Source organism: Eschrichtius robustus, chromosome 18 (genome assembly GCF_028021215.1).
Source record: "Eschrichtius robustus isolate mEscRob2 chromosome 18, mEscRob2.pri, whole genome shotgun sequence".
NCBI lineage: Eukaryota > Metazoa > Chordata > Mammalia > Artiodactyla > Eschrichtiidae > Eschrichtius > Eschrichtius robustus.
This window is the reverse complement of record NC_090841.1, coordinates 3,268,089-3,282,430: the sequence shown is the minus strand read 5'-3', so window position 1 is coordinate 3,282,430 and position 14,342 is coordinate 3,268,089. Positions and strand designations below refer to the sequence as shown.

Sequence of the window (14,342 nt, the reverse complement as noted above, 5' to 3'; positions counted from 1 at the left end):
TGGACACCAGCTTTGCCTTTGTGCCCTGCTCGCCCACAGCAGGACTCCTGCTTCCCTGGCCTCAGTCCCTCGGGAGGGAGGAGGAAGCCGCCCTCCAGACCATCCACTTGCTCTGTGAGGTGCTCTGCCCCCTGCAGAGCTTTGCCTCTAGAAGCAGCGTGTGTTTCCTACGCGACACACACCTGGCATCCTACAGGGCGTAATAAGACAGGCCTGCCCTGGTGTTTTATAATTCACCTAATGCAGGACCAGGTCAGTCTGGTAGATTACTGAAGTTACTTAAGGAACGGACATTAAAGTGGAGAATACTTTCCTACTGGGGGAGGTCAGAGATACATTCTGCCTCCTCTTTCCCGGCACTGGGCACTGCACTCTGTTACAGAAGGTGAGTCCTCTCTCGGGGCTTTGCTGCAGCAGACGCTGGCCGCAGCCCTCGCACCCCGTCCCGCTCCACCCGGCACCTCCGGGGAGGTGGGGACCTCCGGGGCCGAGTGCTCTCAGACACACCACCTCCGGGCCTGAGACTGAAACCGCTGTCCAGGGCGCTGGCTTTCGTTCTGATGTGTTACTGCAGTGTCCTTGTGTTAGTGACCAGTAAGTAATCTGATTGAATGAAAAAAGCTTTATGATAGTCGTTGATGAAGTTAATTCATTTAACTTAGCAAATATTTATCAAATACTTGCTGCTAACCAGGCATTTCAGGGACACAGAAATAAGAACGATAGCGATCCTGCATTTACTTGAGGGGTGCAGCGTCCTGTAGGAATGACGCAGAGGAGCCCCTCTGGGCCGTGCAGGCTGAGACTGGGCCCACGGCTTGGGGACTTCAGGGCTCCGGGGGTTCAGCCCTCCGACCTGTCAGCTACCTTGCACCCGTGTTCTCTGCACCGGTGGACGAGGCGGCCGTGAGCACTGGGGGAAGGGGCCATGCGGAGGGTGCAGACCTAAGTGGGCAGGACAGGCCGCCTGCCTCGGGGGGCTCTGGACACGCCCCTCACGCTAGCAGGCCTCGGACCCGAGTCTGCAGCCGCGTCCACTGCCCCCTGTCCCCGACATGTGTCCAGTCTGTTCTGGAGGCGGGCCGCCCCCTTCCTAGAGCTCATCACATTCTTTGCTTATAAATAGCAAAGGTCAAGCTTGGAGAGAACAGATAGTAGAGTTAGAGATGCGAAGAGCTGAGGCTGAAACACAAGGCTGGCGTTTCAAAGACACGATAAACCCGGAGAACACGTGGGAAATGCCCTCCTGGAAAAAGCGCCATTTTTCACTTTTCTGAACAAATGCACTTTGGGACCCCAGGAATAAGCACCTCCTGTGGGTTACGGTGTCTTGTTGACACATCAGGCAGATAACCGCGTCCCGCATGCTAGAAACCGATGGGCATTCTGTATAATTTGGGGTGTAGGGTGGTGGGAACCACATGCGCGTTGATCTCTTCACCTGGGTAGGAGGAGTCGGCCTTTACCAGGAAGCGACAGGCCTTTCCTTCTATTAACTTAGCCCAGAAGCCTCTACTACCCTTGGATTTTCCCCCCTATTTTATTGTCAAATGTTTCAGTGAATAAATTCAACCAACATAATTTTTGCTAGCAAAGATGATGAAAAGCCTCTGGGAAAGTAAGTTTTAAACAGAATTTTAACTTGTAACGTGTTGACCGCACTTTGCATTGCACACCTCGCGTGGTTCTGGCCCTGAGCGAACGAGTGTGTCCACTGCACGCTCACTGGCGGTCATGGTCCAGCCCCTGCTCCTGCCCTCCCGCTTCCAGATAGTCTGCTTTATAACAGGTTTATAACAGATGACAGCATGCCACAAGGAGAGCCACTCTCCAGAGAGGAGTGGGGACAGTGGCCCCTTAATGCACCCGCGCTGCTCTGGGGGGCGTGCGACTCCCTTCACGGGAACAGAGGTAAGGCCGAGAGAAGCCGATGGGCCCCCTCGGTGGTGCAGAGCCCTTTACCAGCACCCGTCCCCCTGGACAGGCTTTCAGCCGCTGTTCACTTTGGGTGGGCCGTGCTCCTCTTGGCCGTTTTCTCTGAACAGCAGCGGACTTGCTCTCTGCCTGCTGCGTGCATGGGACGGGCCGTCTCCCCTTGTGTAGCATCCAGGACGGTGCCCCTGCAGCCTGACTGCACTAAGGTCTCAGAGCCTTTCTCTTCTGGGTAGGTACCCTGTAGGGGACGCATTGCAAGAAACACCAACGTTTCTGTTTCCAGATCATGGTGCGTAGACAACTTTCTAACAGGAACGTAGATAGTATTCTCTGGAGTCTTCTGACTGCTTAGGGGAAACATCATAACGTGTTCTTTACAGACGGTCGTTACAGATGATGTTCCTGGCGCATGGGTACCAGTGTGCTGTTAGAAAAGCAGGTGTCACCTCCTCAAAGCTCTCACCCTAGACTCGCAGCTGACAGGAGGGGGCTCAGAGCTTCCAGGGCTAAGGAATTCGGGGCCGCAAGCGTCTTGGCGGGGCTGATGCTGGGCACCCACTGAGGAATCTGCACTCCAGAGTCCACTGATGAGGGTAAACTCGCACTGGTAGAGACTTCGAGCAGATTTCAGTGGAAGAATTGAAACTGACATTTGCTAAGCACCTCCTGAAATGTTGCCAGAGAGCATGGAGATGGGAAGGTTTCTCCTGGTTTAACTGGTTCATCTCCTGAAAGATCCTTTGCAAGGTATCTTCTAGTGTTTGAGTCTTTTCAGCTACCTCTAAAAGAAACTTTTCCCTTGTGACTATTATGTAACATCACTAATAATGAAACTAGATTAAGGCATGATTATACCTAAACCTAATTTTCTTCTTTGCTTAACAGTTCATCTTTACATTAAAGTTTGTAAGATAGAATAATCCCTCCTTAATCTCAGAATTTGCACATCTCAAAACATTTGGCTACCATGATCAAGTTCTTTTTTGACCCCATCACATGTCAGGGTACGTCAAATAAGACACGTTTAGTTTCTTAATCCCTCTTCTTATAGCACTGAGTATGTTTAGTTTAAGCTGTAGGGTCAGGACAATAGCGAAACTCCACTTACATTTTCCCTTCAAGCAGTTTAAACAAAACAGAGCTTTAAAAAATTCTTAAAATCTTAAATCACACCCTCAAAATAATTGGAATTTCAGCCCCACATTCATTTTTGTCTTCTTCCTGCACGTTTTTTTTCACTTCAGAGTGGGAATTTTATTAACATGTTGCAGTAGCCTTGTGTACTGATTTTCCTAAGATACTTTATGTTGGATATTACCAGTAAGACTAACCTCTGCTACTTCGGTGTTCTCCAGTTGAACGGACAGGAGGGAGAGCGGTGCTGGCAACGTAGCGGTAACGAGAACCACTGTGACCCGTGCTGGGTGCTTTGCCAGGTGCTGTGCTAAGCACGTTGCACGCGTTCCCCCGTTTCATTCTCTCAGCCGTCCCAGGGGCGCTTAGGTGACCTCTTCCTGCCCGAGGTCACACCGTGGCAAGCAGGAGAACCAGTAGGCAAACTCAGGCGCTCCGACCCGTCTTGTGTGCACTGCTAGTCTCTTAAACTTCTCATTCAGGTCAGACCAGGAAGCTTCTGCTTTGGAAGTAGTTGCGTGCATGTTGCACTGTATCTCCCCTCTGCTCTTTCATAATTTTCGGTGACTGAGTTGCCTGGTACACTGATGCTCAAAGAAGATACTGTTGCGTTCTCCGGGCAGGACATCACAGAGACAGATCTGAAAGGCCGCACATGCGAACTAGACCTGACAAGGTGTCAGCTGCCTTCCACATAGTAGTGGTTTTATGGCAAAATAAGATTTGCTGAGTGAGAATGCATGAACGCAGGGCCGGCTGTGGTACTTCACAGCACACTCACTGGCAGAAACCTTCTTTTCTTGCACACAGTAACAGGAGTACGTGAGGAAAGCACATCAGGGAAGCCAGACCTAGCATTTAGTGGCGCTACAGGACCTACCACACAGGTTCAGTAACAGGGTGGATGGCACCCTGAATAATAGCCAAGTAAATAGAACCCCTCTGCCTTGGCGTGTCTGGATATTTACTCAGCGTGGCCTCTGCAGTAGCTGAGCGCTTTCTTCCAGAAAGCAGTGGAAGCGGGCACCTGGCTTCCCAAGGCCGAGGCCTCCCTTCTGTAAACGCGCTGATTTTTTCAGAGGGTGTGTACGTGTTTAATGTGTGGGTGTGTTTGTTTAAGGAAGACATGGAGCTTCAAAAGGCAAGATGTTTTGTAACCCAGAAATGTAACTGGTAAATGGAATTGTTGAATCTGACTACGAAATCAGAATAAACTGATTAGTAAACAGAGCACGTCCGTGGGCTCCCCTTGCTGGGTTAGCTCCCACCCAGCAGGAAGCCCTGCAGGCAGGGACCCCAGAGGCAGAGCCATGGCTCCAGTGTGACAGGTATTAGCCCAGCCGAGGGGGCAGGAGAGTTCTTGAGTTCAGAGGAGGAAAGGAATTTCACTTTCTGGCTGACATCCTTGTTCTCCCGAGAACTGGCTGCAGATAGTGGGAACCACCTTTAGGAAAAGGTGTAGCAGCTGCAGCCTCGCAGCCCAGGACTTCAAAGGAGAGAAAGATGAGCCAGCCGCCCGAGGCCCGGGAGAGGCAGCTCTGGGATGAGCTCTGATCGCGTGAAGTTCACTTGAGCCTCTTCAGATGCCAGGCCAGCCTCTGCGCTGGAATCCTTCATCAGTCGGAGCCAAGTTTGACACACGCAATTATTTCAGCATGAAAAGCAGCCGTGAACTGTCACGATGGGTTCTAGAACCGAGGTGGTGTTGGAGACACGCAGACCCCTCGCTCGTTGCCCAGTCTGTGGGGACAACCCGATGTTTGGTGACAGAGGACGGAGCCACGGCAGCTGAACATGGAGGCGAATCACAGGCTCAGTAGTTGCGGTCACTTCTTTTTTAAGTTGTGGCTAAGTGTATAGAACATAAAATTTACCGTGGTTGCCATTCACAGCCCTGTGTGATCATCACTGCTGTCCAGTGATCTCTTCCTGATAAACCTTCTATCACAGCTGCTGACAGGCAGAAAATGGATCGACTCTAGTTACTTCTTCTGTTTCCACCTTTCCGTAGATAAACAGTTATCTCATAAAAAGCAGATGGCGAAAGCCAGAAAAAAGCAAAGCAAGCGATGATTCATTAGCTGGGTAGTTAGCTTGTGACTGTGTTTGATGATAATACCCTAAATACTTAATCAAAGACCAGAGTTTTGAAATTGAACTTGTGCAGAAAAGTAAGCAGCCTCATCCTTCAGCTCTTGAACTTGCGATCTGATGGTTACCGTTACCAGTTATGGAGCAATTTTCCATGAGTTAAACGCACTTTATTTAATCCTTGTAACAATCCAGCAAAGTAGATGACATTATGCCAAATTTTACGATCTTCAAACATTATGTTTCACTCTACCAGTCTGCCTCTGCTTCTAGCGGAAGAAGGGAGTTCCAGAAGTTACGTGACTGGTCTGAAGTCCCTAACCAGGTGGCTGATGGGGTAGCTCAAGCCCTTGCATCAGTGCCTTCTAAGGAAGAGTTATCTTTCCACTCTTTTCCTCCTTGGTAATCCTTCAGAGGAAAACTTCGGGATAGTCAGAGAGGAGAATGGACTGAAATTTTAAATTATAAGATGCTGTGCTGAGCCAGGGAATGTTCCACTCGGCCTAAGACCCTAACCTGCCCAGCGCCACCCCCCCCCCCCCCCCCCCGCACGCCAGCTCTTCTGCCGCCTTTCAGAGCTGGGTTGTTGTCTCCTAAATAAATGATACCTGTGGACCTCAAACAGAAACCTGACAGACACACCTTCATTTAAACCAAGCACTGGCGCTGTGTCTGAAATGTAAGAGTATGGTTGCTTTCATATCTGATTTTAAAAGAACTGGGGGGGATTCAATGCAATCCCTATCAATTTACCAATGGCATTTTTTACGGAGCTAGAACAAATCAATCATCTTAAAATTTGTATGGAGACACAAAAGACCCCGAATAGCCAAAGCAGTCTTGAGGCAAAAAAACGGAGCTGGAGGAATCAGACTCCCTGACTTCAGACTATACTACAAAGCTACAGTAATCAAGACAATATGGTACTGGCACAAAAACAGAAACATAGATCAATGGAACAAGATAGAAAGCCCAGAGATTAACCCACGCACCTATGGTCAACTAATCTATGACAAAGGAGGCAAAGATATACAATGGAGAAAAGACAGTCTCTTCAATAAGTGGTGCTGGGAAAACTGGACAGCTACATGTAAAAGAATGAAATTAGAACACTCCCTAACACCATACACAAAAATAAACTCAAAATGGAGTAAAGACCTAAATGTAAGGCCAGACACTATAAAGCTCTTAGAGGAAAACATAGGCAGAACACCCTATGACATAAATCACAGCAAGATCCTTTGTGACCCACCTCCCAGAGAAATGGAAATAAAAACAAAAATAAACAAACGGGACCTAATGAAACTTCAAAGCTTTTGCACAGCAAAGGAAACCATAAACAAGATGAAAAGACAACCCTCAAAATGGGAGAAAATATTTGCAAACGAATCAATGGACAAAGGATTAATCTCCAAAATATATAAACAGCTCATTCAGCTCAATATTAAAGAAACAAACACCCCAATCCAAAAATGGGCAGAAGACCTAAATAGACATTTCTCCACAGAAGACATACAGACGGCCACGAAGCACATGAAAAGATGCTCAACATCACTATTAGAGAAATGCAAATCAAAACCACAATGAGGTATCACCTCACACCAGTTAGAATGGGCATCATCAGAAAATCTACAAACAACAAATGCTGGAGAGGGTGTGGAGAAAAGGGAACCCTCTTGCACTGTTGGTGGGAATGTAAACGGATACAGCCACTATGGAGAACAATATGGAGGTTCCTTAAAAAACTAAAAATAGAATTACCATATGACCCAGCAATCCCACTACTGGGCATATACCCAGAGAAAACCGTAATTCAAAAAGACACATGCACCCGAATGTTCATTGCAGCACTATTTACAATAGCCAGGTCATGGAAGCAACCTAAATGCCCATCAGCAGACGAATGGATAAAGAAGTTGTGGTACATATATACAATGGAATATTACTCAGCCATAAAAAGGAATGAAATTGAGTCATTTGTTGAGACGTGGATGGATCTAGAGACTGTCGTACAGAGTGACGTAAGTCAGAAAGAGAAAAACAAATATCGTATATTAACGCATGTATGTGGAACCTAGAAAAATGGTACAGATGAGCCGGTTTGCAGGGCAGAAGTTGAGACACAGATGTAGAGAACAGACATATGGACACCAAGGGGGGAAAACTGCAGTGGGGTGGGGATGGTGGTGTGCTGAATTGGGCGATTGGGATTGACATGTATACACTGATGTGTATAAAATTGATGCCTAATAAGAACCTGCAGTATAAAAAAACAAACAAAACAACTAATACTAAACTTTCATTGGGTTATTTGTATGGAAATATGTTAATATAAATGTTTCAGACATTACATGAAATTTCTAAAAATCTTACGTGTTCTGGTATAATGTTATAAGTCATAATCCTAGTTATTACTTTAAAATGTATATCTCAGAAATAGCTAATTTTCTTGTCAACTGCATTATTATGAACTTTCATCAAATCTTTAACCGTGGTCATTTTTAAGTCTTTTGTCATTTACAGACAGTTCTGGGTGTACTCTGATGCTTTTGCAAATATGTTCCTATAAAAGGGTTTCATCTTCAAGAAATTCATGGAAAAGACTGACAAGTACAGGTTTCTGGTAACTGACGGTACTGCTGAACTGAATGAATAAGCATTTTCAGAACTCTAATGAAAAACTGATGAACTCATAAAAGTGCTAACAAAAGATCAAGATGAACAAAAAAATTAATTACATGGGACTGAGTGAACTGATGAGGATGAGTATAATTTTTGTGACTTTCTGTTTGAATTAAAAAAAAAAAAATCCCACAAGGGCTCAGAGGCAAAGAATATACAAATCAATTTTCACTGCAAAGTAAAGGAGCTGCTACAGTGGAGGATTACTGGACTGAATGTCAATATTATGACATAGTATGAGTGTGTTTCATGTTTGGTAATTGCAATCATTGTTGCTTTTGTTGTGGTCATCCATGTACAATGCTTGATGTCAGTCTATTTATCTCTTGCAAAAATAAAAAACAGTGTGTATGTGGAAAAAAAAAAAAAAAAAGAACTGGGGGGGGGAGTTCCGTGTCCCGACCACCTCAGGCATTGAGGGCCTGGCCTGAGAGGGGTTAGGACCACACCCACCTCCCTCTCTGGGGCAGCCGGGGACACAGACCCAACCCAGGGGCCTCCACTGCACCTTGAGGCCTACAGTCAGAAGGGTGTTCCCTTTCCCGATCCCACCAGGAAGGCACCCATTTCAGGAGGACCCTGGAGCTGCTGGGGCAGTGTTCCTGCCCCCTCGCCGTGCCCACCTCCCACTGCAGCGGCCAGGGCTGCGGGCAGAGCTGTCTTTCTCCCCTCTCGGGCCAGGGCCCCTCTCCTTTCCCCACCAGTGGGCTTGGAGAGAGGGAATCTGAGAGGAAAGCCTGCTTGTGTGTCACCTGTTTACTTTATCTGTGGGAAAGAAGACATGGTCACTTAAATGAAAAAAGAAGAAACAAAAACCACCTGCTTCTAGTCTAAACCCTGAGTCTACGAAGTTGGTCCTTAATCAGACAAAAATATCAGTGTCCCCCGGGCATCGCTCAGCCCCTCTTCATAACGTGTGAACTCATCTTTTCATCAACTGGCAATCTTCTTGAAAGAAACAGAACCAACTTAGACTGACCGAGCAGAAAAGGAGTTTGGGGGAACAGTGCAGAGGTCACCACGGAGTCAAAGGGAGAAGCCGAAGCGCAGCTGAGAGCGAGCGGTTTCCGGGGCCGGCGAAGGGCGCGGACGAGCTCCTCGGGGCCGCCGGGTGCCGCGTTCACCCGCCCCGTGGTCCCCGGCCGCTTGTCCTCCGCCCCGGGAGCAGGTCCCGGAGGGGCACGGTGGGCGCCGAGCTGGGCAGCGAGGCCTGCCCCCCAGCTGCCCCAGTGCCGGGGCCTCCGAGCAGGACCATGATGCCGGCGCAGAGCAGAAGCCCCTCCTGCCTCGCGACGCAGTCTGCAGCCCTCGAGACCGAAACTCAGGGCCGTCAGGCCTTTTAGGGCAGCTGCCCCGTCCTTCGAGGTCCCGGAACACGTGGTTTGAGCAGAGCAGTCAGGACCAAAAGGTTCGGGCTTGTCCCAGTTTTTATCAGCGCATTTGCCTCTCTGGTAAAACGAGGAGGAAAAGAAACTAAGTCATCCTCCGCAACTGCCGTGGCTCCGAGGAGGGCGGACAGATGGAGCCGCCGTCTTTCCGCGAGGACTCGGCCGGCGGGCCCGGCACACCTGCTTTTCTTACATCGCCGTCCACGCTTCCCTTTTCAGGTGTGAAGCTGCCCTCGGTTTTGTTTTACTGTTTCAGCCCCCCGACCCCCGACTCAGGTGATGTGCACAGAGAAACGTGTGTGAACTCGCCCGCTCGTGGACTCGGCACCTCCAGCCGGGTTCCCGGGGCTCCTGCGAAATTGCACATCTCATCACCACCCTTTTAAGACTAAGACTTGAAGACAAAGGGGACATGTTTGTCAGCTTTTGTAAAAACCTCAGAGTTCTTGGAATCTTTTTACCATCCACATACATAAAAGCCAATTTCAATTTTTCTTATTTGTGGGACTGCCTGAAAACATTGTGTTTCTCTTTTAATTCTCTGTGCGGAAGTTAGTTCAGGTTGACACTTGCCAAACACTTCGATCTAATTAAAGCGAGGACACCGCAGCCATATTCCAGGAGAATCCCTGCCCCGGTAACTCCCCCATCCCTCTCGGTCTGGGTTCCCTCCTTTTTGAACCTTCAGCTTTACCAGTCACATCACACACACAATTACTGAACCATTCATCTCTGACCGGATTTTATTTAAAACTACCCTGAGCGTGTTATGTTCTTCCCCCACTGTCGCCACGACTGCCGTTCTCTGAGGCGCAGAAGTGGCTGGAGGTGGGCCTCGCAGGGGGCGTGTGCCCCTTAGGCGCGGCCGCGGAGGACCGAGCAGGGCCCTGTGAACGTGGGCAGCTTGTGGAGTGGACGTGACACTTCACAGGGCGGGAGGGCCAAGCTCGACTGCACGGTCGGCTCCACCTCTGACCGTTCTGTAACCGTTTCATTATAAACAGCCAGTCCTTTGAAATTATAGGATGTTTTCAAACATTACAAGGAAGGAAATGGTGTAACAGGATAACACATTTGACCAGCCACGTTTCAGTGTTTTCCCTACAACTGTTCTCTGCATTAAGAAACCTGGCACGTAGGAAAAGCATAAACCGGATTTATTAGGCTCTGACTGCATCTGTTTAAGTGAAAACCCGCATCTCAGAGACACAAAGTGAAATGCGCCGCTTTAGCCATTGTCAAAGCTGCCACGTTCCTGTCATTAGTGACACAGCGGGACCAGAGGAGAGGCCTTTCTCATCCATAAAGATTATTTTACTGTGGAAAGAAAATTGCTTTGAAACTTGAGTTTTGCCAGTAAAGACGCAGCAATGAAATTCTCTTCCAGTAGCCGCTCCTTAGTCCTCAAATACTCCCTGCGATGGAGATATGATCATCTGAACTTGAACAAAGATGAAACTACTTTGGCCAGCAGTTTCCAATCGTACAGTATTCTTGCTGTTAACTGCACCAGGTCTGGTTAGCGGCTGACAAGCACGTGTTGGAGCTACTGCTTTATGTCCACTGCACAAGCCAGTCCTTGGTCTGTTTCCGCCACGGCCGTGCTCCCCAGGGGGAATGACCGTGTCCGTGGGTCCAGCCCTGCGCCTGCCCCAAGCTCTGCGTTCCACTGCGGATGGCACCCAAACGTCATGAGCGGTTGGTTCCCCGGTGCTCTGTTCCTGGTCACCTCCCTCCAGACCCCAGACGCTCTGTGCGCCGCCCACCGGGTGCCTTTCCTAGGCCGCCCTCTCCACCGCAAAGGCCCTAATTTGAGCCTGAACCTTCCGCATCTCTCACGTTTCTCCAGGATCCCATCTGCTCCACGGAGCCTCCGGAATCTCTCCACTGCAAGTCATCCTTCCCCCTCTGTTCTCCCACTGGCTGCCATTTGTGTGCTATTAACACCCCAAACTGACTTTTCCCCGAACGCTTTATGTGGAAATTTTTCAGGCATTCAGAAAAGTCACGTGAACTGTAAACACTCATATACTTGCCCTTTAGAGTCTACAATTAACATTTTGCTCTGCTTTGTCACGTATCCATCTGTCCATTCCATCCACCCATCATATATATATTTTTTCGAAACAAGGTGCAGACATAAGTATGTTTTACCCCAGACACTTCTGTGTGCGTAGCGTTAACTAGAGTTCAGTGTCGGTTACGTTTCTTTTTGAGGTAACATTTACATATGGTGAAATGCACAAATCCTTAATGTTCCGTTTACTGAATTTTGACGAGGTCTATACCTGGGTGTCACAAACCACTGTCCAGATGAGAACTTTCCCATCACACCAGGACCTTCTGGGTCGGTCGCCATCCCCACTCCCAAAGGCAACCACTGTTCCAATTTTTTTTCGCCATGGGTTAGTCCGGCCCGTTTTGGAAGTGAATATAAACGAAACAGGCAGCGTGTGCTTTGTGTGGGCCCTTGTGTGCAACGCACTGTGTCTGAGGCCCGCCCGAGGTGTTGTCTGGGTCAGGAGTTCTTTCCTTTTCGTTGCTTGCTGGTGTCATTCCATTGTGTGAAGACACCATGAACGTCCATCTGCAGCCTGGTAATGGGAACTTGTGTTGTTCCACTTTAGGCTGCTGGGAACGTGCCTTCATTTCTCTTGGTTAATACCTAGGAGGAAACAGCTGGGTCACGGGGCAGGTGTGTGCTGAGCTTTATAGAAACTGCTGGACCTTTTTCTAAAGGGCTCTCGCGTCTCACCCTCTGCCCCTGCTGGACGACAAGCCATGGCACCCAAGGCCTTGACTGCATTTGGTGTCTTCAGCCCTGGGACTTCAGCCATCCTGGTGGAACATCATGGTGTCTCTTTGTGGCTTTAGTTTTCTTTTCCTGGATGACAGTGATGTGTGTCTTCTCAGGGCCTGTTAGTTCCGTGTTTATTCAGATATCTTTTTTTGTGAAAGGTCTGCTCAAATCTTTCGTCCATTTTTTATTTTTAAAAGTATTTTTATGATGAGTTGGAGTCCTTTATATATTCTGGCTACCAGTCCTATGTGACATATGTGTTGTGTCAGTATTTTCTCCCATTCTGTCATTTACCTGTTCATTTTTTTTGATGGTTTCTTTGCAAGGCTGGAAGTTTTAAGTTTTGATGAACTCTAATGTATCTTTTTTTCTTTTATGGTTATTACCGTCTGTGTCCTAAGAGACCTTTGCCTACCTCAAAGTCACAAACATATTCTATATTTTCTTCTAGATGCTTAATAATTTTAGCTTTTACAATTAGGTCTGTGCCCATCTCACATTAATGGTTATGTACGGTATGTGACAGGGGTCAAGGTTAATTTTCCCCATATGGCTATCCAGTTCCACATGGTTTACTTTTGTGATTGTGTCCTTCTTGCCCTCATATTGTGACTTGGCCTGGTCCTTCACACAGCAAACACTCAAGGCATGTTAACTGAATTGCACTGACGATTTAGAGGAAATAGGGACTCTGGTAATCTTTTAATGTCTTGGTGTTGGAATTCATTTTACAGGATCCATCCCTCAAATTAAATACTGGTGAGAGAGCCCTGTCCAACCTTGAGTTAGCATTACGTGCCAAGAGCACAGGTCGGGGCCACAGGGTTGATTGCTTGAATGTTGTCTTTGGCTTCTTTGAGTGAAGAGTGGAGATAAATTCAGCTTTTTATTGAATTGTTACTATACGCTAGACAGGGTGCCTCACTGCTTTCCAATACAGCTTCTTATTCTAGCTTTATTGCAACCTTGTATGTCAGATGAGGAAATTTGAGAACCAGACATTAGGAGTTCTCCAAAACAGGCAGGTCTGGAGGAAAGCCAATAACTTGTGTCTAAGACTTCTGCAAGATGATTAACAGTTGAATGATTTTAAAGTGCACAGAACTTGATAATAACACTTGGCAGGTAATTAAACATATTAAATTCTGAATCAGCCCAAAGACAGCTGAAAAATTAAGTCTTCTGACATCACTCCAAGTGTATAGTAATATGTGCAAAATAAAAACCCCCGGGAAACATATTTGGCTCTAAATCTCTAAGCTAAGAGTTGGTTAGAGAGTAAAAAAGGCATTAAAACAAGAAATAGCTTCGGGGCCCACGCGCTTGCCCAGGACTTTTTGAAACGTCCTCGCAGTCAAGCTCTCAGTTCACAAAGCCGAATGTCCCCTGACCACGCAGATTTGATGTATGTCTTCGTCCCTGTGTACTGTCTCTGCAGAGAACGAGTCAGCTGATCTTTTCTTCGTTCGCAGGTATGCTTCAGAAGTGTCCTTCTATCGATGACTTCGTAAATGCCCTTGTTTCTGACTTGGATTTGGACTTCGAAACTTTCCTCATGGATTCTAAATGATGGGAACACTGTGAATCCTTTAAATCAGTCACGGAGATATCAGTTTTGTTGTAAATGCTACAACTTTGAACGTCTGTTTCTGATTTCAGCATTCAGTTCTGTAATAACTTATGAAAAACCTTAAACCAGTGGAACTTGGAATAAATAATTTTTTAAAATTATGCTGGCTTTTAGCCTGTTTGTTTGGCAGATTTTTGAACATAAGGAAATCCATTCAGTGAGTGAGTACAAACCAGAACACAGAGGTGTTATAGTCAGGGGCCAGACACCCCCTCAGCCCAGCCCCACTCCTGGTGAACTTTTCCCTGTCCGATGACCTTTACTTGGTTAGAGACGTAATAAAAAGCAAAATTAGTTTGAAGCAGTCTTCAGAAAGATTACACATATAGTTCCTCTGCATGATTTCTTATAGGTGGCTTTGAAACTGGAATAGTCAGTTACAGTGACCGAGAAACCAAGTGTGGTTTCCAAAGTATTTGTAATCGATGGCGTTGGCTTTTCCTGTGTGTTTAGGAGTATACTATACAGATGGACTCAGAACAGAGGGAACCTGAACTCACACTTTTCTGACCTGACGATGAATATACAAAAATAAGTGCAGGTACAATTAGTGAATGATGTGTCAAGTGCAGCCACTGATAAATACGGAAACTGGGATTCAAACCCGGTCTTTATCCTAAACATTACTGCATACCGTATCACCATGTGTTAATAACAGAAAAGAAAGACACTGTTGTTTAAT

The 14,342-nt window shown here is 47.2% G+C and overlaps 1 protein-coding gene across 3 annotated transcripts in view; it reads left to right on the top strand.

Annotated features, from left to right (window-relative positions):
- The window catches only part of MIPEP (mitochondrial intermediate peptidase), a 140,348-nt gene extending 126,587 nt beyond the window's left edge, over positions 1 to 13,761 (top strand). For all 3 annotated transcript variants that reach the window (XM_068526900.1, XM_068526901.1, XM_068526899.1), the window contains one exon: positions 13,503 to 13,761. In XM_068526900.1, the coding sequence (XP_068383001.1) occupies positions 13,503 to 13,600 (98 nt within the window). In that variant the 3' untranslated portion in view covers positions 13,601 to 13,761. The remainder of the gene's footprint in view (positions 1 to 13,502) is intronic.
- Positions 13,762 to 14,342: the final 581 nt, after the last annotated feature.